Below are 23,028 nucleotides of genomic sequence, written 5' to 3' on the forward strand. Positions count from 1 at the left end.
TAACACGGCTGCTACTCTGAAACCTTTCCTCCTAAGTATGTGTTTGCGCCTGTTGTTTCTGGGATGAAATGGTGAAACTTCCTCCCTTGTATTTTGACGGTGTTTTTTGAGGGGAAGGGGGAATTTTGGCCAGAAAGTTCAAAAGACTGGTCTGAGCCTCCAATTTACTGTGGGAGATGTGGCTGGAATCAACAGATACGTGCCATTTTCTGTCTATTCTGTAACCCAGTCTTCAGCTGCGTAGAGCTAGCAAAAGGAACTCACTTTCCTTTTGGGAAGGTGCCCTGCATGGTGGTCTTGATCTTTCATACCTTGCTTGGCTGCCTAAGGCTCCTCTTACATAAATCCATCCTATGCTATAAGGATCTGGGAGCCAAGGGAGAAGTCACCATCCTCCCTTGTTCTCCTTTTTTATTCCACCCATCACTTCACCCACACACAAGGTGCTGTCAAATAATGTGTGGAAAAGAAACCTGGGTTCATCCAGCAGGGGGAGCCAGGCTCCCACTAACTCACTGCACCCCTGGAATGTGGTGAACAATGAACGTCAAAGAGTGTGTGGATGTGGAGTGAAAACCGTGAGGTGGGAAAGAAACGAGAAATAAACCAACAGGGAAAGATGAGGCGAGTGTCCTTTCGGCTGGGATCCCTGCCTCATCTGCAAGCCATAACAGCCAGCCTGTGGGATAAATGACTTCTCCCCTATGTTGGTGAGTACATGCGACAGGGGAAAGAGTTTGACTAGGTCTTAGTGTCAAGTCTAGTTGTGTGTGTTGTGTATTTTGTTAGTCTGGTGTAAATGTGTGTGTGTGATTTGTTTGTGTTTAGTGTGTCTGTGCATTTTGGGGCTGTTTGATTTGTTTGGGAGTTTTCTAGTTTTTTTGTAACTCTTCAGTGCTTGGTGTGTGTGTGTTTTGTGTCTGATTATGGGTTGCTGAGCATTAGTGTTTGTGTATAATCTTTACTTGCACAGTGAATGTATGTGTGCGCACATGGATGTTGTCATTTACATTTTTTAGAATATTTCAAAGGGGACACGTTAATTGCATCTGCTTACTTTTCATGTCAATTAATTAACCTTATCTAGTTTTAAATGGTGAAATACTCTGTGTTACCCCATGTGCCACTGAGATGAATGTAATTTAGGACAGCTGAAATTAATACCCTTTGCTCAATCAAACGCCAGGGTGTTGGCATTTATTACCCTTTTTGTGTCTCCCTCTGTGTGTGTGGCTTGAGTGTGCAGTATACAGCCTACTAAGCTACATAATTATTGGGGACAGTGAGAGAGAAGGAAGTCGTGTGGCATGCTCTGGAAACGCTCCTTTATGGAATCACTCCTTGGATGCCAGAGGGAGTGACGGGGGGGGAGGGGGGGCTGCTGCGGCGTTTGGCCATTGAATAGTCCCATGTCTGTCTTTTCCTTTTCTTAATGCTTTAGGAAGGAGACCCAAGTGAAACAGACACTTCCTGGAGAGGCGATGTTGCCACCCGATACCCCAGGCAGAAGGAAGTCTTTGCTATCAGGGTCCCCCACTCAGCAAGACGGAGGAAAAGTCCCTGGGACTGGAGATGTAAATCCCAGGGCAGGGTGCAGGAGATCCTGAAGAGCCTGCTGCATCTGGGCTTTGTGTAAAGGGAAAGGCATGTTGCGGTTGGACCTGATCCCTGGAATGCAACTGTGAGGAGCAGCAGTTGGAAAGAGGATTATTCCTTGATGATTATGGAGAACTAGCTTGTCAGCAAAGTGTCAGAGCAAACTCTTTCCTACAGGAATAGTAACACATTCCCACAGCTTATGGTAGCCACCGGCCTGAAAGCTACATCAGTGGCTGAAGGGAGCTCCACTCAGGTCTTTCCCATTTCTTCCTCCTCTTCCTCTTATTTCTTCTTCCAGTGAAGATTGAAAAACAGAAACATCACTCAGATCTTTCTAGAGTGTTGGAAATATCGTGCCTTTGTGTGGGATGATTTGTACTGATGTGCCACTTCAATGGGATGTACAAAGTGTGACTTGGGTGATGACCGTTTAGCCAGGACTGAGCTGGTTAACAAAGTTTGCAGGCTGAGCACAAAGACTGGGTGGAATGGAAGCAGCTTGCCATGCACTTATAGGACTCTAGTTTTAAACAAGAGATCTTTATGAAGGAGCTTGAAAACCAGACCTATTGTTCATCTGAAAATTAATTCTTGCCGATTAAACGATTGGCTTTTATTTTTTCCCCACCTGATGCAATGCAGTGCCTCTTTGTTGGTTTTGTATATGTGATTTGCTATGCAATTCAAATACTAAATAAGAAGGAGAGACAAACTTTCATCCCAAGACAAACAGAAAATCAAAGGTGAAAGGTAGGATTCAGATTTTCTCATTTAATTAAAAATAAATAACGCGAGCCATTCTTTACTGAAACCCTTTAAACACACACACACACACACTCACACACACACACACACACACACACACACACACACTGTAAATTTATTTTCTTTGCTTCTAGGACTGTGAGACCTCAACAATGAGGAGTTGCTCCCTGAAGTTTCCCATAAACAGAGAACCAATGTATTTTGTAGCTGGAATGCACTGAGGGTGAAAAGGGGAGAAAAAACCATCTCATCAGTTAGAGGTTTGTGAAATTAAATTAGAAACAAAAGCACCTAATGTAATACGCTTCAGTAGATCTGAAGGACTAGTCAAATGGACACTGGAAACACTGGATCAATAGCCTATTTAAGTGGGAATATATGCGAGCTTGAAAAGTGATTGCATTCTTGTCTGTTGGGTATTTTTGAAGGGGACTCAAACAGGACATATGCAGATGGCCTGTTTCAATTGGGATATTTTGTGCTTGAGCAGTACAATGTAATTTGAAAAAAAAATCAATGCAGAGTTGACTGTGTTTGTAAATTTCAGCTACTTGCCACACTGCTTTTGATGCCTGTTAATGTAATTCCTAAGGAGTATGAGGTCCACCCAAGGGTGAAGAGACTATAACACAAACCTTCGGTCTGCCTGGCAATGAGTAATTAATGGACGCCTGATGTATCTGTAGTCTCTGCTAGCAAAGGAGTTGATGTCATCATGATTTTCATGATATGATTTTTCCTCAGGAGAAGCTATGACTTGGAACGACACCACAATGGACGGGGAAGGCTTGCTCGTTGAAAGGGACTCCTCCTTTCGGATCCTTACAGGTTGCTTCCTTTCTTTGCTGATACTTTCCACGCTTCTGGGGAACACATTGGTGTGTGCAGCTGTCATTAGATTTCGCCATCTGAGGTCCAAGGTGACCAACTTCTTTGTAATCTCCTTGGCAGTGTCAGATCTTTTAGTGGCAGTCTTGGTCATGCCTTGGAAAGCTGTTGCTGAGATAGCTGGTTTCTGGCCTTTTGGTTCATTCTGTAACATCTGGGTGGCATTTGATATTATGTGCTCCACGGCCTCAATCTTAAACCTTTGTGTCATTAGTGTAGACAGATACTGGGCCATCTCTAGTCCATTCAGGTATGAGAGGAAAATGACCCCCAAGGCAGCTTTCATCATGATCAGTGTGGCATGGACCTTGTCTGTATTGATTTCCTTCATTCCTGTGCAGCTGAACTGGCACAAGGCTACAACCACAAGCTCTTTAGAGCTAAATGCCAGTTTCCAAGGCATAACTATGGACAACTGTGATTCCAGTCTAAACAGGATGTATGCCATCTCCTCTTCTCTAATTAGCTTTTACATCCCAGTGGCCATCATGATTGTCACATATACAAGGATATACAGGATTGCTCAAAAACAGATAAGACGCATCTCAGCTTTGGAAAGAGCAGCAGTGCATGCTAAGAACTGCCAAAACACCACAGGGAATGGAAACAGTATGGATTGCCAACAACCAGAAAGCTCCTTCAAAATGTCCTTCAAGAGGGAAACAAAAGTCTTAAAGACTTTGTCAGTGATCATGGGGGTGTTTGTATGCTGCTGGTTACCCTTTTTCATATTGAACTGCATGGTGCCCTTTTGTGAGCCCAGCCCACCATCCAAGGGAGCAGAACCCTTTTGCATTAGTTCCACCACCTTTGATGTTTTTGTTTGGTTTGGATGGGCTAATTCCTCACTGAACCCCATCATTTATGCCTTCAATGCTGATTTCCGCAAGGCATTTTCAACTCTGCTAGGATGCTACAGACTCTGCCCTACTTCCAACAACGCTATAGAGACTGTTAGTATCAACAACAATGGGGCAGTTGTTTTTTCAAGCCATCATGAGCCCAGAGGTTCTAGCCCAAAAGAGTGTAACCTGGTGTATCTGATCCCACATGCTATTATCTGCCCAGAAGAAGAACTTCTGAAAAAGGAAGAAGAGGGTGAACTATCTAAGACCTTGGAGAAAATGTCTCCAGCACTGTCCGGTATCTTGGATTTTGAAGCTGATGTGTCTTTGGAAAAGATCAACCCCATCACTCAGAATGGGCAACATAAAACATGAACATTGAAGTTAGCCCAGCAAAATCTAACAGTCAAAAAAGATATACAAGATTTTTTGGTAAGAAACTAAGCTCTAGTGAGAATTATACTGTCATGCAAAGCTCAGATTTGATTACTGGGTGTTCAAATCAAACATAAAATTTTAAACAAAAAAGATATTGAAAACCTAAAGGTATTTCTGTGTTGTTCATACTGAATAAAACAGAGACACAAATTTAGGTACAATGCAGTGTCAAAGAAAATATTTCTTCTGCTCTATAAGTATTTATAGAAATTGGTTTCTATCTTAAATTGGCACAAGAAAAAACCCATTAACAACTTAACAATTAACCTTTGAAGAAAATGGGAGGATTTACTTTGCCATGTCTAGTTCTACTGGATGCTACCAGGTTCTAAGTAAAGTTTGAGGGATTAAAAAGGTAGGTAGATGCCTTCTTACATTATTTCTGAAAAACAACTGAGCCTTACAAATGAGAATGGGTATTTTTAAAGATTTGGGAGATAATATGTTGATTCTGGTTTTATTTATTTATTGTTTTAAATGGATATTTTTCATATGTTATAACAGATCTAGCTTTATTTAACTTATTTAAAATGTCTAAATAATGGGATATTTCAAGGGTCTTGCAATTTAATTTTGACCAGTCAACTAGTCAGCACTTTAATAATGACCATTAAACACAAAACAAAAAACCCTCTCTGATAGTCTGGATAGCCAACGAAGTAAATAAAGAAGAAGCAATCATAAAAAGCACAGCAAAAGATGGGGGAGTTAATGAAGCTGAAGCTGTGTAGAATTTATTCATTTTTTGTGGGATTGCTTAAAAAAAATAGGACCAGAGTTGACTGATTGACAAGTTGAGAAAGCTCTTCCCCTATAGAAATAAAAGGAATTGCTGCTATTTACTTTAAAAAGTTTCATGTTACAAAGACTTTGCTAGAATGTCAGTTTGTGGATCTGTAAATACCTTAAATATGAATACCACCTTAAGAAGAATTCAATTTGAGAAGAGAAGCTTCTTATATAACAATCATTAGTATATAATGTTTTGTATTTATGTAAGATAAACAGCTTTCTCAGACTTTTCTTATTTCAAGTCTTGGATATCTTTTCTGAATAAACACAATTGATTATAATGGTAGTAAATATGACAAATCTCGTTACCATCTGTATTATTACAGAAACACCAGTAGTCAAAAATCATGCTGTCTGTCTGCTAATGTATCACAGCCAGAATAACTTAACAAATGAGGTACTTTAGTACTTTACCCTGAAAACTAGAATGACATTAATTTTAGTCTTAAATATGTTAATAGTACACTGAATAATGAATAGTGCCTCATTTTGATTTTGGATGAAGACATTTCTAAATGTGTATGGAGCTTCAATCCCCATTTCCCAATGTCTTGTGAGCTCCATAAAATTTGCCAATGTTTATTTTGACAACTGCTACTTTTTCATTGTACTTTGAAATCAAAATCCCTGCCGTTTTTCCTTTATAATGTCAAAAGTAGTCAGTAAACATTAGCAACAGTCATCGGCAGGCATTACTATACGGACACATTCCAAGAAAACCATTTGTTTTTGGAGTGTTAGCAAAATATTCTTCAGAGAAACTCTTCGCAACATTTATCAGAAAGTGTTATCAGGAAAAGAAAACTGAGAGAAAAATTAGAAGTCTAATGAAATATATACATCCTGCATCAGGTCTGTGTTATTTATGTATTGTGAATGTTTTCATAATTTTATTGCCTGTATGCTGCTTTCATACATATAATAAAATTATTTTGTGAACAGAAGGTCAAATAAAACAATCTACATTGCATTTATTAAATACATTCTGGTTTTTGTTTCTCATATTGGTTACATTAAAGACAAGGACATATTAACGTTTCCCCACTTGCCCTAATGTGGAACCATACCAATGAGGTTAATAGGAATTTTCCATAGGAGCAGAAGAAAGCCCTTTGTATTGAGATGGCTTCATGTTTCTATTTCAATTGGCTGCTACCATTCATTCTGGACTGGAATTTAAAAGAGCTCAGATGTCTGATTTCGAAATAGCTGCTTTAAAATGATGGGTCTGAACCATTTAAATGAATAGGGCCTGATTCACTGGTGACTGGTTGATATCAAAGATGTTGGACTGGTGTAAAACAGGAATAACGTAGTGGTGAATTACACATCTGGGGCCTTTTTGTTGTCCTTCTTTAAAGCTCTGTGATATTCTTCAAAGTGATTTGTAAAAATAGCATTGTAAGGTTCCATCACGATTGTCTCTCAATGTGTTTCTGTTCAAAACTACTCCATTTACAAGTAAAAAGAAGATGGACCAGACCCTCAGTTGGTATATATCAATGTTGTTCTATTGACTCCAATGGAACTATGCAAATTTATCCCAGCTGAGGGTCCAGCCCACTGTCTTGTCTCTTTATCAGACTGTAAATCCATTTTGAAAATGGAATGTCAACTCCCATTCTTTCTGCTTCAGGTATTACTGGTATTAAAGATTCTGCAATCAAGACTGAGCCAGAGTAGAATGCAGCTCATTCTCCCAAAGCTGTATTGGCTCTGCAATTCTAACATGAGTAAAAGTAATACAGATTTATTTTAGTCAGTAAAACCAGCAGACCTGATTGTGAATGCACATTTCACCAGGTCTCTAGAGCAAGGAGGTGTAGTTTGATAATCACTTTGCAAAACAGAAACCTACTTTTAGTCTTTTTTAGCTTGTTGGCCAGAGATTCTCTCTGCTTTGGGGTGATACCTGGGTCCTGATATTTGTAATAAATTTGAGAAGTATGAAGGATTGGCTTCCATTTCAAAGAGTAACAAGCAAAAGGACTTTCTATGGTCCTCAATCGGGCAAATCTCTCCTTGACTTCTAGACTTTGGCCTTTTATTCCCAAAACCTCGTAATTATGAATTTTGGTCTGGAGTATAATGGCAAAATAGATTTTAAACATAATACTCAAAGTTACTTCACATTCATTGTTGTCCCAATTACACAGTGGTTGCTTGTCCCCAAGCAAATGGTGAGGCTGCAGGTAACCAGAGCCATCCCAGTGCCTTCTTGCCCACAGATTGACCAGTTTTTCAAAGTGAAAGACTGTGCACCAGTGGGAGGGCCAGGGGCACTGTCCATGGGGATGTGGCATACTTTGCCTCTGAGGGGCAATCTGGGTTCCCCCTTTCAGAACGGGCACTGGGACACTTCAGAAAGGCCAGGAAAGGAGAGAGATTTACCCCTCTGAGACAATGCTACTGTTTTCTCTCTATCAGCCCTTCTTTACTCTTTCTACCTCCTCCTTCAAACCATTTCTTACCTTCCTTCTTCCTACCACCCACACATCTCATTCTTAACACTACCAATTCATCCATATCCTTAGTCACCCATTTACCCCATTCCTGTATTCATTTGTCAATCTAACCTGTGTCTCTCTAGCTCAGATTCTATCCTGTTCTATTTGTTTCTCAGTCCCTTCCAGCTTTTTCCAGGGCATGTACAAGGGGACCCATCCTCTGCCTCTGGGGCACTAATCTGAATTAGCCTCTCAGAAGCCTGTATTACCTGCTATGCACCTTGCTCCCTAGCTCTCAGAAAGCTCTTGCAGCTAGAGTGCAGGTGCAGAGCAGGGTTTGCCAGATGCACTGAAGCCATTGCATCCTCCAGGTGCTGGATAAATTCCAGCCCTAGCCGGCCTCCTGGCACAATGGATAGCAGGAATATTACTGATGGGTCATAGCCTGTTGTGACAAGCTACCTTCAGGTAAAATGCACCTGCTGTGCTGCTGGCAATACAAAGATTCCTAAATGCTGGAGTGGTTTGAATGGAATGTGAAAGGATGGCGGCAGCCCAGCTGGTACACTGGAGGGCTAGCATCACAAAGATTAACAGCACATAGCACAAGGCAAGCTTTTTGGTTTCCATTCACCTTTGCTCTTATTACACACTAGTTAAAATGGCTGTGTGTTTGAAATGTCCCCAGTAACACATAATCTAATGTAGCCTTTCTTCCTTATAATTTCGTTGTGATGGAAGATCGTTTTAACCTCTTCCATTTACAAACAAATGGTGTCCCTGAAGCCATTATACTACTGAGAACAATCTACACGCAAATGAACCATATCTACCTTTGTGCTCAAGATTAAAACTTGAATGGACTTGGCCATTTCCCCGGAAAAAAAGCGTAAAAACTATACAACAGACCTGAAAATCGTCTATAGCAATCACATATTAAAAAGAGGGGAAGAAAAACTTAATCTTTGAAGACAGACAGGATGAATAAACCAGTTCTCAGAATTCAGTCCCTGTCCTTTTGGCATCAACAATGGCTTGATTTTCAGAAATGCTGAGCATCCACAAAGCTCACTGAACTGCAGAGGAGCTGTAGTGCGCCACACCTGAACTTCAGGCCATTTTAAATGTCTTGCCATCAATTTATCTGGGAACAGAATTTGTCACTGTAGATTTCACTGAACTGGTCATACAAGAACTCATTTTCTAATCCAAAAGGTTTAACTGTGTCATCTCCCTGACAAACTTTTTTTTACTCTGGAAGTAAAAATATCAAATAAGAGTTTCCTGTAATGTTGTATAATACTAGAGATGGGCTTAATGGTATGAGATGAATACCAGCTACAAAATTTGGATCTAACAGATATGATCTTTATGAACGGGGCTGCTGATAGAGAGCTTTCCAGCCAAAAAGTGGCTTCTAATTTTTCAGGCCTCCATTTGAGTGTCTTAGATTGGGTATCTTCCACCTACAAATGGAAGAACTCAAAATCGCTGGCCACTTTTGTAAATTTAACCTATCTGACTTCTTAAATGAGATGCAACGAGGTAGAAATGGAACCCAGGAGTCCTGTCACCCAGACCCGTGCTCAAACCAGGGTAAATCCTTCCCAGAATATCAGACAACTATCATTAAAAATGTGTTTCCTAGGATTTCTATGAATTCACTTTTGAGGCTGAATGTTTAAACCAAATGGATTTTACTTATGAATAAGATGATTGTAATTATGATCATGACAGGAGAGTGATTTAAAAAAAATGCATTTAACATGGTTCTGTTTATTTTCATTTTATAGTTGGAAACACTAGTTAAAATATAGACGAATGCTGTCTGTATTGGCTTTCTTGTGACTGTGGCCCTTCTCTTTTGAAGATATTTTCCTTTTTTAGGTCCTGTCAGGCTGTAGCTTTCACGGTCCAGAAGAAAAATTCCTGCTGCTAAATTCTTTTGCAATATAGCTGCTGACTTTTTCATAACCAGCATTTACATCATTAGTGACAAATGATGTTGGCTGCATCAGGCAATGGCTATTACAAGTAAAGTTGAACAGCAACAACTATCCTTGGCTCCAGTCTCCCTATAGAAACATGTGACTGGAGTCAAAAGCAATGCTCTTGTCCCGGTACCTTTGAAAGAGATCACTGGCTGTTGTTAAAACAGATAGGTAAAAACTGAGAATTTGTATGAATCCATTGTAGTAACAGAAATTCTGGGTCTGATTCTTCACTGCCCTGTGGCCCCTTTGCGGCAGCTAGGCAGTGTAAAGGAGATAGACAGGTGAAAGCCCTTCCCCATCTGATTGTGGGGGCCTGTATGCCAAATGCAGGGCTGGATCTGTAATCTGCAGTGTCAACACAGAAGCCTTGGCAGAAAGAGCATTTCAGGGCTGGCTGGAGGTGGAGAGGCAGCGTAGGCAGTTTGGAGAAGGGACGAGGTGTGGCCAGGGCAGTCCTGTGGCTTGGCGATGCTGCACCCCTGCAATAGCTCATAGGGGCTGGTGAAACAGGGGAACAATTTAGGGCAGCACTCAGACTGCCTTATCCTGAACCAGGGACTAAGCTGCCTGCCCCCTCCCTCTGCACAAGTTCCTGTGCTAGCCCAAGGATGAAATTGGATCACTACCACTATGGGCCCAATCTTACTAAATACTGAGGACTCAGTTACCACCACGATCAATGACCCTTGAAAGCACTCAGCATTCTCAGGAGGTGCTCAGCACCTTACAAGATCAGGCCCAACATAGGTCCTGAAATCAATGGGAATTTTAGGAGTGCTGAGATTATAATATCTGGTTTATGAGATTCAATCCTGCAAATTGTTGAGCACCCTCAAGTCCAACTGAAGTAGTAGGAACTGAAGGAGCTCAGCTGTTTAAAGGATTGCACATTTACTTCATTACTTCTGCACATTGTACTCTACAGTGAGGAGCCCCATCCTTGCCTCCTTTGAACTGAATGGGATTTTTGCTGTTGACCTTAAGAGGAAATATTCAGTGACTGGTATGAAATTAGAGTTTTAGCACCCCATGCATGAGAAAAAGGCCATGAGAAGCAAGGACACAGCGCCTGCCTCAAAAGGACAAAATTCTTAAGACCGATCAGTCTTTAATTTTAGAAATCCTTTGTATGTGACCCAGTGCTCCTGGCACCCTACAATTACAAATGCAAGATGGCACTCACAAGCAACCCTACAATAAAAAACAAACAACAAAACAGTATATGCAATCAAATACTCAGAGGAAGCCTTACAATAACAAACAAGTGTGTGTGTGTGTGTGTGTGTGACAGAGAGAGAGCGAGGTAGGACAGAATCAAATTGCTAAACAAAACAGTTAGAAATAATATGCTTTAAGATCTTTAGCTGAAAAACGCTATATTAGTTCAAAGAATTATTTTTTATTTATTTGCTATTTATTATTACTTCAGTTTCTAGATTTCTAAGGGTTATTATAAATGGTAGGGTTATTGAAAACCATACATGTAATGATTTCTATTGCATAAAAAATATGCTGGCATTTCCATGTCACTTTGCTTTTCTATGTTTTTGTGAGACTTTTATAGCTAAATCTTTCTATAAATGTATCATCTTTATAACATTCTTGTTAAAGCAGCTTCTCCTCCTACGCAGATTTAGAACTGCATCCTAAATTCTGTGTCTACCTCACACTCTATGAGAATGGGAGAGATTGAGCCCTAAAAAGGCTGTTGCTAATTGGAATATGGGAAAATGATTTTGTGAAAAATTTTCAAACGTCAAACTCGTTTGCATTTTCTGAGGTTCAAAATGAACCCATTTTCACTTTTTTTGAAATTTTCTGCAAAACTTTTAATTGAATTTTTAATTCACATCATCAGCAATGTTTTGTTTACTGAGAACTGGATGATTGGGAAAATTTTTAAAAGTGATGATTTAAAATAATTTTGATTAAAATATCAATGACATTTCACAGAAAATAGAAAATTTCCGTTACTGTTGACAATTTTTCACAAAAAAGTCAATTTTTTTGGCTTAAAGAATTTTGTGCAAAAAATTTCAACCAGCTCTACTCAATGTTTGCTTGGAAGGACAAAATATTGTTGATACCAAGACAACACTGATAATCTATGGAGCTTGGTTGAAAGAAAGAAATATTTGCCATGTAACAATGGAAAAGAATCCCCTAAAACTGAAGAGACTTTTTTATTAGAATGAGGAATCCCTAATGCATTATCCCTCTCATTTACTCAGACACTTTGGCTTAGCATGTACCTCAGCCTTCTTCCTGTTTAATGGGTGAGTGTTTTTCAAAGGGATTTGGAAAATGTGCCCTGTAGGTATGATTGTTTCATGGATACACTATGAGACTGGTAGCCAGGATTTTCTGGATTCTAATCCCAGCTCTTCCACTGATTTGTTCTGTGGTCACAGGCAAGTCATTTAACTTTGCTGTGTCTCATTTACCCCATCTGTAAAATGGAACTAATAATCTGATCTCACAAGGGTATTGTCAGGATTGAATTCAAGGTTACAAAGTGATTTGGAAAAGAAAAGCATTATGTTAGTGCCAAATATAGTTATGATGACTGTCCTAAATGGCTGAAACATGCTACATTACTGGTCAGCACTTTGCTCTTGTGCATGTCACCTGGATTTATGAGACACTAAGTAACGCAACTTGCATTATTGAGTTTTACCTGCTGTCAGGGTATACCTTAAAATGCTGACTGCATTAAAGAAATGACTGAACCAATAAATCCAAGTGATAGTTTTCACCATTATAACTTGCATTCATTGGCCCCTCATTGGGAGTCTCAGCAGACAGGCCAAAAAATAGATCCTAGGCCAGTGACCAGCTCTCTCCCCTCAATAAGTAGCTTCTTCATATCAGGATAGGGGAACATTAACTAGAGACTAGACAATGTGGAGGAAGCTGCTGCTGCCTATGTCTTGTCATGTCTTCTTTCAGCAACGCTACAGTATCCCTTCTTTGGTCAAGAATAATTCATACTTAATAACTATGAATTTTGCTTCTTATTCAATTATTTAGCAGGAGGTAAACTGATGTAAGCCTGAGTTAAACCAATGCAGTGTGTCCACACAGAAACTTCACTAATTTAACTAAATCAGTGCAACACCAAACCCTTAGTTAAACCAGTACAACTTCTGTACAAGCCCAAGGCTTTAAAATTTGCTCTCTCCTCCAATATTCCAGCCAGTGAACTCATGAGCTAGAATGCTCACATACACAGAAGGGGTGCAAACAATACAAATTTGAAAGGGGTGTGAACACAGTGAAAGGAAAGACAGGATGGCATTTTAAAAAGTGCCTAAAGAATTTAGGAGCACAAATCCTGTTGAAAGTCAGTGAGTACGATAGTCAATGCAACTAACTCCTAACACACTAAGGCACTAAATTCCCTGCAAAACATCAAAGGATTACATCTGGAATTTATTTTGCAGTATTTTCTCAACTCTAATACAAACACACACACACACACACACACACTACATATACACTTACATAAAGAAAATCTAGTCAATAAAATGCAGAGCGGAAAATAACCTATTGTTCCTGAGCTTGGCACTTGAAATAATAATTGACAGACATAAAGGGCTTGATTCTCTTCCCCTTTACACTAGTGTATAAAAGGAGCAACACCACTGATATTAATGGAGTCACACTCACATAAAAATGGTATAAGTGAAAGGAGAATTGGGCCTAAAGTTCCTACTGTGTAATAATGTTGCCAAATATTTTGCAATTTTTATGCACTAAAATTATGAAAACGAGACAGAAGGAACACGTTGCTGTATATGCCACAGACTGAAATCAATGAAGCATTCAATATTTCAGTCATTTCCTTTTTTCAAAATGCCTGCTGATTCCATTTTATTTGTATTTGTTTGTGCATGTTCTAAATTAGAACTAGGAGATAGCTACTAGTGAAAAGGCCTCTGAGGTTTACAGTATAATAGCATCACTCATGGAGCATGGAGGGGTGGGAGATGTAGATCTAAGGATCTGAACTGCATGCAGTTAATCTGGTTTGTGTGTGTTCGTGTGTCGCGTGCGTATGCCGAGTGAGGGCCCTACCCCTTTTTGAATCACACGTTCTCTATTTCCATGTAACTTCTCGGTGCATTTATCTGTGGCTTCTCCTCACTCCAGGATTACACGGAATATAATATTTAATGTATTTTACTTGTCTTTTGTATGATTTAGCAGGAGGAGGAGCCAGAATTGTATGACGAGGTAGCTGTCTGCGGACTACCAGCCAATGCTCCATGGACAACCAGTGTGTCACAAACCAGTTTGGGATTCTCTGCTTTTTAGCCCATTAGCAGTCACTGGATCTATCCAGTTCAATCCTCTGCATTATGTAAAATGCTATGCAGATTAGAAGAATTACACTCTAGAATATGAGACATGTATCAAGACAACAACCTTGATATTAAGACATTACCAGGGTGAAGCCGTGGCTTCCTTCATCTTTGTGACAGCCAGTTCCTGGGCCTTTAAAGTGACATAGGAATTCCTCTTCTAAAACTGAACACATGATTTAATGTAGGGGATTCTGCTACCTTGCCTATCCACCATTCAAACATTTTTTGGCTGTCATTCCCCCCGTCCTTTTCCCCCACTCCATTGACCAACCCAAGGAACTTTATCACCTTGCTCTAACAATTCCTCTGTTAATGCCAGCAAATGGATTTATAGCTATGTCAATAACTCAAGTGCTCACAAATTAAAATAAGCCATAATTGTTATCAATGGTAACAGTGAATTTGTACCATAAAAATGCCCCTATATTTTTTCCTTAAGAAAAATAATGTGATAAGACAAAATTAGACACTTGCTGTATAATGAAAAGGAGTACTTGTGGCACCTTAGAGACTAACAAATTTATTAGAGCATAAGCTTTCGTGAGCTACAGCTCACTTCATCGGATGCATTTGGTGGAAAAAACAGAGGGGAGATTGATATACACACACAGAGAACATGAAACAATGGGTTTATCATACACACTGTAAGGAGAGTGATCACTTAAGATAAGCCATTACCAGCAGCGGGGGGTGAGGGGGGGAAAGGAGGAAAACCTTTCATGGTGACAAGCAAGGTAGGCTATTTCCAGCATTTAACAAGAATATCTGAGGAACAGTGGGGGGTGGGGTGGGGTGGGGTGGAGAAATAACATGGGGAAATAGTTTTACTTTGTGTAATGACTCATCCATTCCCAGTCGCTATTCAAGCCTAAGTTAATTGTATCCAGTTTGCAAATTAATTCCAATTCAGCAGTCTCTCGTTGGAGTCTGTTTTTGAAGCTTTTTTGTTGAAGGATAGCCACTCTTAGGTCTGTAATCGAGTGACCAGAGAGATTGAAGTGTTCTCCAACTGGTTTTTGAATGTTATAATTCTTGACGTCTGATTTGTGTCCATTCATTCTTTTATGTAGAGACTGTCCAGTTTGACCAATGTACATGGCAGAGGAGCATTACTGGCACATGATGGCATATATCACATTGGTAGATGCGCAGGTGAACGAGCCTCTGATAACGTTGATGCAGATAGTGTTGATGCGTTGGAGAGGCATCATCAAGGATCTACAACCCATCCTGAAGGACGACCCATCACTCTCACAGATCTTGGGAGACAGGCCAGTCCTTGCTTACAGACAGCCCCCCAATCTGAAGCAAATACTCACCAGCAACCACACACCACACAACAGAACCACTAACCCAGGAACCTATCCTTGCAACAAAGCCCGTTGCCAACTCTGTCCACATATCTATTCAGGGGACACCATCATAGGGCCTAATCACATCAGCCACACTATCACTATCCTCCTTCCTCCCCCCCCCCCTTGGTAATGGCTTATCTTAAGTGATCACTCTCCTTACAATGTGTATGATAAACCCATTGTTTCATGTTCTCTGTGTGTGTATATCAATCTCCCCTCTGTTTTTTCCACCAAATGCATCCAATGAAGTGAGCTGTAGCTCATGAAAGCTTATGCTCTAATAAATTTGTTAGTCTCTAAGGTGCCACAAGTACTCCTTTTCTTTTTGCGAATACAGACTAACACAGCTGCTACTCTGAAACCTTGCTGTATAATATAATGGATTCCTGGAATCTTGACGCTAGCAGTTCATTGCACATAAGTTATAGCTTGTAATCTGAAATGCAGTGCATCATTTTGGCCTGGCTTGTCAAGCAAGTATGTACAGTATATGCCATAAAGATATGTACAGGAAAAATAAATAAACAAACAGACCTTGTAGTACACAGTTCTGCCTCATTGCAGACAAATTGGGGGATATTTATAGTGCTTAGATGTACTCCAACATAATGGCTTCTGTAATCGTTATGTGAGGTACAAGATTGAAAAGGCTATAAGTTCTAAGTTTCAGGATGTCAGGGAAGACCCATTTATTGTTTATTATAGCAGGTTCAGGGAGCGATGCCATTTTATACATTTTATTGCAGTTCATTCAAATCTATCACAGCATGTTTTAGTGCAGCTGGAGGCTATGAAAGACACATAGAGCTTTGGTTTTGCTTTCCTTTGTCACTCTAGTTTGTACCCCCTGGAGGAATCTTGGCTAATATTATCACAGCATCACCCATTAGTGCAAAAGGAATTTGGAAGTACTGGCATTAAGGCTGTTTCACTGTTCTCAGGTTCATAGGACGACGTACACCTGCAGTGCTGTCTACCCACTTTTCATCACAGCTACTGAGTTATCTCGCCTACTTTGGACTGCCAAACCATCTCCCTCTACACAATAAGTCAGTCAGTTTTAAAAGTTCCCCAGTGGATGAACCGCTAGTCTCTGAATCCCATAGATATTTACATTTTCCTTCTCCTGTATGCTACAAAAACAACAATTCTTTGTGCTTCCTTACAACCTTCCATCCAAGGATCTCAAAATGCTGCTTTCTCTCTTTGAGGAGTGAGGAGTTATTCACATTGGTGGCTCTGCTGATGTTAATGGGACTGTGTGTGTGAGTAACTGCTCACCAGTATGTATAAAGTGTTCTCAGTCTAGCCCAGAGAAATTTGGATTTAGAAGCATTCATCCTCTGCTTGCCTTAGGAGGTATTATTAATCCTATATTCTAGATGAAGAAACTGAGGCACAGGGAGGTTAAGGCTCGGATTTTCAAAGGAGTCTAAGAGAATCAGGCACCCAAATCCAATTGAAATTCAGTGGGAGCTGGACACTGAACTCCTTTGAAAATCCCAGCCTACCCGTCTTGCCTGAAGCTACACAGCAAGTCCATGGCATAGGCAGATTAGATACAGAAAACCCTACCTCCCAAGTGCCTGCTTGAATCACATGACCTCCATGCCCACAGAACCTCCCCAGCTGAGATCCAACAGAGGCAAGTTGGAATTTTATTTATTCGTTCATTCTGTGAACTAAAATCATTCTGTGAGTTGAAATTAATGCTGCCTTGAGACACACTTTTTGGTTTGTTACACAGAGAATATATTTTTAATGTCATAAGTACTGCTCTCTCTGAGTGGACTCCCCATCTGATGGATAACTGCAATCAGAGCGCCGCCGTAAATGCATTTCCACTCGCAGATGACGGGGAAAGAAAAACAAATAATATTGTCGTGCACCCCATGCTGGTTTAGCAACCAAAGGGTTAATGAAGCAACTGCCTGCCTTTTCAGCCAGAGCTGATTAGCAGCTGCACAGCAGCTGTCAGGATGAAAGGCTGCAAGGCGCAGGGTGTGGTGACTACCAGAAAGGATGCTCCAGCTGGCTGGTGAGAAGCTGCCAGACAAATCAACACTCCAATGAGGGAGAAGCAGGACAAGAGGCTGGGGAAACCTTCAGAGCAGGAGCAGTAGGGAGTAGCTAGGGGGCCCCAAAGGACTGGCTCTGGCTGTTCCAAACAAGGGCCCTGAGCTGGAACCCAGTGGAGTGGGTAAGCCTGGGTTCCTCTACCTACTCCAGCCAGGGGCTTTTGGAGGAAATCTTAAATGGAGGAGACCTAGAGCTGATTAGCCCCCGCTAGAGACATGGAACTACTGACTCCCCACCATCCTGAAAAGGACAGAGATTACAGAGGACCGAGGCCAGGATGGCTCTGGTCATTACAAGGACTTGTCAAATGCCTGACTAGGCATGTTGACATAAGGGGGACAGAGCCAGGTTGATGTAGCTCCCCATTTTGCCACAAGGGGACACGAACAGACACGAGCAGCCCCCGTATCACAAATATATTTTCATTAAAATAAGAAAGCACAGGTGCCAAAGTCCGTCCCCCCCACATTGAAACTAAAAGAACAATCTCTGTTTTTTCTCAGATGTGAGCCAGGGAGTGCGAATACTGCCCTATCGGTCTCTGAACCGAAGAAACAATCGTTTTCTAATTTAAAAAAAAAATAAAGCACAGGAATATTTTGGTGAGGGACATTTGACATAGTTGGATAGGGGAGCATTCTATTTCCCTGATCCTTGGCTAGCCGAGCACAGGATTGCCCCCCACCCAAAAATTGGAGGTGCCAGAAGGTTTGGGATTAGCACAGAGATCTGCTGGCTCTGACTCCTAGGCCACTAGATTAGAGTTGGGGGAATATGGCAAAAAAGGATTTAGAAACATTTGTTTGAATAAAACTCACATTTGTGCTTCTATTGTATTCACAATTCCTTCTACATGCTTCTTGCAAACTTTTGTGTGGGCAAATACTATTTGCAGAAATGTTCATGGCAAGACAAAGTACCATGAATGCTCTTCCCAACATGTGTTCACATGGGCAGATCAGCTGAGAGCCTGGCTGCATGCCCATGCAGGGGACCAAGGGGTTTGTGTAAAGAACCCCTTATTCTTCTGCTTCAGAACTGTTGTGGGGTTGCTAATGCACGGCTGCTCTTCTCCTGCACAAGGGACTAGGGAGTAGATGGAGCCTTGCACTTCCTTCTCCCCTCTCCAACTTCCTGACCAGTGCATCGGAGTTGGTTTGGATGTGACAGTAAGTTGTGCAGGAAAGGGAGCAGGAACTCCATTGTGACTCTGAGTCATAGTTTTGTCCCTGCCCTGTTCCTAGGGCAGCATAGCTATCGGCTGCTCCTTACTTGGACTGGTTCACAGTGTGCCACCAACCCAGCCCTACGCAAGTGTTTGCCTAACGATCTTGGACGTTCTTTGTGTCACCCAGTCAGTGAATAAAACAATTCTGTGTGATGTAAGTGGTAAATCGCAGATCATGCCTGGCAATTACTTAAAACAACAGTCATTGCATCTTATTTGTGAGCATGGGCTGTAATAAAGTTTCATAAACCCTTCACCAAATAATCGTGAAAAAGACATAAATAATTAAAAATCTCAGTCTGTTCGTAGATAATTCATGAACAGAAAAATGGCTGTGCTATTTGAATTAATTATTCACTGCAAATAATTCACTCAGCTCTACTTAAGACTATCATTCTTCCAAATCATGTACAACAACTGGGAGCAACTTCTTGCTATGAGATTTTCAGATGGAACACTTAGAACGTAGACCCATGCCACAGGTTCCTTGTTCCTAGTGCTGGTCCCAAACTCAGATAACATGATAGGGTTGGGCAAAGGCCTGACAAGCCATTGCAATATAACATCTTTAGCTTTCACACATGCAAGAAAAGAACATAAAACTTTTGTTTCAGAGTAGCAGCCATATTAGTCTGTATTCGCAAAAAGAAAAGGAGTACTTGTGGCACCTTAGAGACTAACAAATTTATTTGAGCATAAGCTTTCGTGAGCTACAGCTCACTTCATCGGATGCATTCGGTGGAAATCTCCCCACTGTATTTTCCACCGAATGCATCCGATGAAGTGAGCTGTAGCTCACGAAAGCTTATGCTCAAATAAATTTGTTAGTCTCTAAGGTGCCACAAGTACTCCTTTTCTTTTTATAAAACTTTGGCAGTTTCATCTGCTACTCATAATGGAACCAAGCTTCAGGTTTCATCTAAATCTTCTACTACATGCAGAGAAGTCAGACTTTATAACAATGGTTCTTTCATAAACCAGACATGAGGGGAAGTTCCTGATATAAAGATGGTTAATCCACTTCTGCAGTGACGTCAGTCTCAGGATGGGATTGTGGAATGTTCGATCATTAAGAGCCATTGGAAAAATGACTCTCCTGGCTGAATTGGAAAGGCTGGAATGTTGAGCATGCACGAGACATGGTAGAATTTGATCATTCATAGTGGTCAGACCTTTGAATTGTTGCATGCCTGTGATACACCTGATGGGCACATTGGTGTTGCTCTGGGTTTGTCCCCATGGGTGATCTGCATTACTGATTTAGCAGGTATATTTTCCATGCCTGATGGCTGTCATTTTCAGTTTGAAGGTAGGATGTATGGTAGTTATTAGCTCAAGTACTCCACATGATGCAAAGCCTGATGCTGAAAAAAATGCTTTCTATGCCGTGTTAGATGACATTATATCTAATACATCATCTTGATTTCATATTGTCATCTTAGGAGAGCTGAATGGGAGAATTGGCCATGAAGGAATTGGATTTGTACTGGTACTGGGACCGCACAGCTTATCAGAAGTGAGATCAGATAATGGTATGCATCTGTTAGAACTTGCTTTCACACACAGGCTGTTTTTAATGGCTACCTGGTTTCAGCACAATATTGCCATAAGTATACATTTTGATATCCATGGGATGACAATGAAACCTTGGATCATGTTCTAGTTTGGAAGCCCTTGACTAAACTCACCAGGGATGTATGAGTATTTAGGAGTTTTGATCTTACTTCAGAATCTGATGATTGACTCATAATAGCAACAATTCAATTCAGATAAACTTCACAATGAAGCTATCACTAACAGTTATGCAACAGCTATTTCCACTATATTGGAAGACCAGCTGTCTACGGTGGAGAAAGAGTGGAAAACGAAGTGTGGTTCAGAATCGATGCACTCTAAGGCAAGAGTTAAGTCAGTGAAGAGAGGAGGAAAGGACAATGAAGGAAAATAAATGTCTTGAATGAGCAGTGAAAAGGGCCTGTTGGAATGATCATAATCAGTGGTGGAATAGGATGGCGCAGTGTACTTAGAGAGGTTTCAGAGTAGCAGCCGTGTTAGTCTGTATTCGCAAAAAGAAAAGGAGTACTTGTGGCACCTTAGAGACTAACAAATTTATTAGAGCATAAGCTTTCGTGAGCATCCGATGAAGTGAGCTGTAGCTCACGAAAGATTATGCTCTAATAAATTTGTTAGTCTCTAAGGTGCCACAAGTACTCCTTTTCTTTTTGTACTTAGAGAGCCTCCGAAAGACATGACCAGAATTTGAGACTTTGATGATCCTCACTGGACGTTCCATTCTGCAGTTTGTGCGCTCACCTTATAGTAGGTTAGTCTAGGCTATATTTCTCTAATTTGTTTATGAAGTCATGTGAGATATATCTCAACTTCAGTAAGGCTTTTGATACTATCACATCTACGGTCCCTCCACCTACAAGGCTTGTTACCCTGTCAAAGAAGGATATTAGGTTGGTGTGACCTGATTTATTCTTGACAAATCCATGCTGACTGTTACTTACCATTCTTCTAGGTGTTTACAAATTGATCGTTTGATTTTTTTGCTCCATTATCTGTCCAGATACTGAAGTTAAGCTGACTGGTCCATAATACCCTGGGTTTTCCTTAGTCCCCTTTTTATAGATTGGTACTATATTTGCTCTTTTGAAGTCCTCTGGGATCTCTTCCATCCTCCTATACTGACTCTGGCTAAAGGAAGTAGATCAGCATGGGACAGTGCAAGGTGGTAATCCGTGCCACCATGGCTATGTCATAGCTAAGTGAATCTGCTGCTGCTTAACACGATTGGCCCATTTGGTGGTACTGCTGCAATAGATTACAAGAGTTTTGGTTCAAAGTGGCCCTCTGCCACTGTGTGAGATGGCAAGGGCAGTCACCATAGGTAGAATGCCACTAGTTAATTTCACTCTAATATCTGCTTAGTTTGCAGAAAAAGGATTAGAAGCAAATATATGGCAATCTCAGCTCTGCTTGAGAGCACATTTTAATCAGCAAGGCCAGGGGAAAAGGCTGAGGCAGTTGGAGGGAAAAAGCAATTCATTTCTGATACTTCATGAGGCAGCAGAGACTGTGTGTGTATTTGAGGGAACCTGTTGCTATTGGTCTCTTTCTGGCCCAAGCGGACGTCGGAATTTTGTATTCCCAGGAAAGAAATAAATCAAAACTTCAGATCTGAAATCCCAGCAGTTTTGAGGAAATCCAGATCCAGAGCTTTGCAGCTGTACCATTCCAGCAGCGTATCGTGCGCGCGCGTGTGTTTGTGTGTATGTATATGTGTGTGAGAACAAACCTGAATTCTCATGAGACTGGAGGCCCTTTTAGAGCAATTGTGTTGAAACAAGTTTTAAGTGCTTGAAATGCTCCTTTCAAGCTGAATGCAGCTTGTTGCTTCCCCTGTTGTCACTTTTACACAGGAAATGCTTCTTCCCATGGGGATGCGTAGTAGTAAAGAGGCTGCACGCATAGGAAGGGAGTTTGGGAGTCATGCAGGGGTGAATTTTGTTCTGCCATACCAGTGTAAATCCAGGCTAATACCATTTATTTCACTGGCCTTGCTCTAGGTTTACATTGGTGCATGTGAGATCAGAAATTAGCCCTCAAAAGGCATGAGTCACCATCCGTTAATTAATGCAATGTAATGCACATGAAACCCCTCCAACCTGATATTATAGGTGGGCTGGTAGCACTACTTAATAAGACTCTGTTTTTAGTTGCTTATAACTTTGCCAAACTTTAACCATTCAAGTTGACATGCTCCAAGGTGGGTATCTGTCTCAGGCTGTGTTTGTTCAATTAAAAGAGTTCAGCCATTCTTGAGAATGAGATTAGGGGAATGTTACTGTTTTATTCATGTTAAAAAAATTCTTATAGCAATTTTGTTGAGAAGCTCAAGTGCCTCCATGTTTTGGAGCAAGGGCTTGAATTTGGAAGAAGGGTCACACTGGTGTCAGGGATGTGCCTTTTGCTATTCCTGTGGAAAAACCGCCCAAATTTGGCCAAGTTCTGAGCCTTGAAAAAGCTCACTTTGCACATGCTCAGTAGAGTGTTGTTAGAGTTTGGCAACTCAATTCTCCAAAAATTCCATCTGCACTGAGTATGTTTCAGCCTCTCACCGCTCCTGCCTGCCAACTGGACTGTAGTTGGGGCATTCCCACAGAGCGTGCTTTAAGCCAAGGACTGCAGTGGCTGAGCAGGCCTTTCCCTCCAATTGCTCCTCCTG

At 40.9% G+C, this 23,028-nt stretch overlaps 1 protein-coding gene across 2 annotated transcripts; it reads left to right on the forward strand.

Annotated features, from left to right (window-relative positions):
* The first annotated feature begins 510 nt into the window (after positions 1-510).
* DRD1 (dopamine receptor D1) lies at positions 511-6,296 on the forward strand. 2 transcript variants are annotated; one of them, XM_043490668.1, is made up of 4 exons: positions 511-710; positions 1,442-2,349; positions 2,499-2,624; positions 2,957-6,296. In XM_043490668.1, exon 4 carries the CDS (start codon positions 3,117-3,119, stop codon positions 4,470-4,472), a length of 1,356 nt encoding a protein of 451 aa, XP_043346603.1. In that variant the 5' UTR covers positions 511-710; positions 1,442-2,349; positions 2,499-2,624; positions 2,957-3,116; the 3' UTR covers positions 4,473-6,296. The 2 variants fall into 2 exon arrangements, with proteins under 2 accessions (XP_043346603.1, XP_038269571.1); XM_038413643.2 differs by having other exon boundaries at positions 3,109-6,290.
* Positions 6,297-23,028: the final 16,732 nt, after the last annotated feature.

Source organism: Dermochelys coriacea, chromosome 8 (assembly GCF_009764565.3).
Source record: "Dermochelys coriacea isolate rDerCor1 chromosome 8, rDerCor1.pri.v4, whole genome shotgun sequence".
NCBI lineage: Eukaryota > Metazoa > Chordata > Testudines > Dermochelyidae > Dermochelys > Dermochelys coriacea.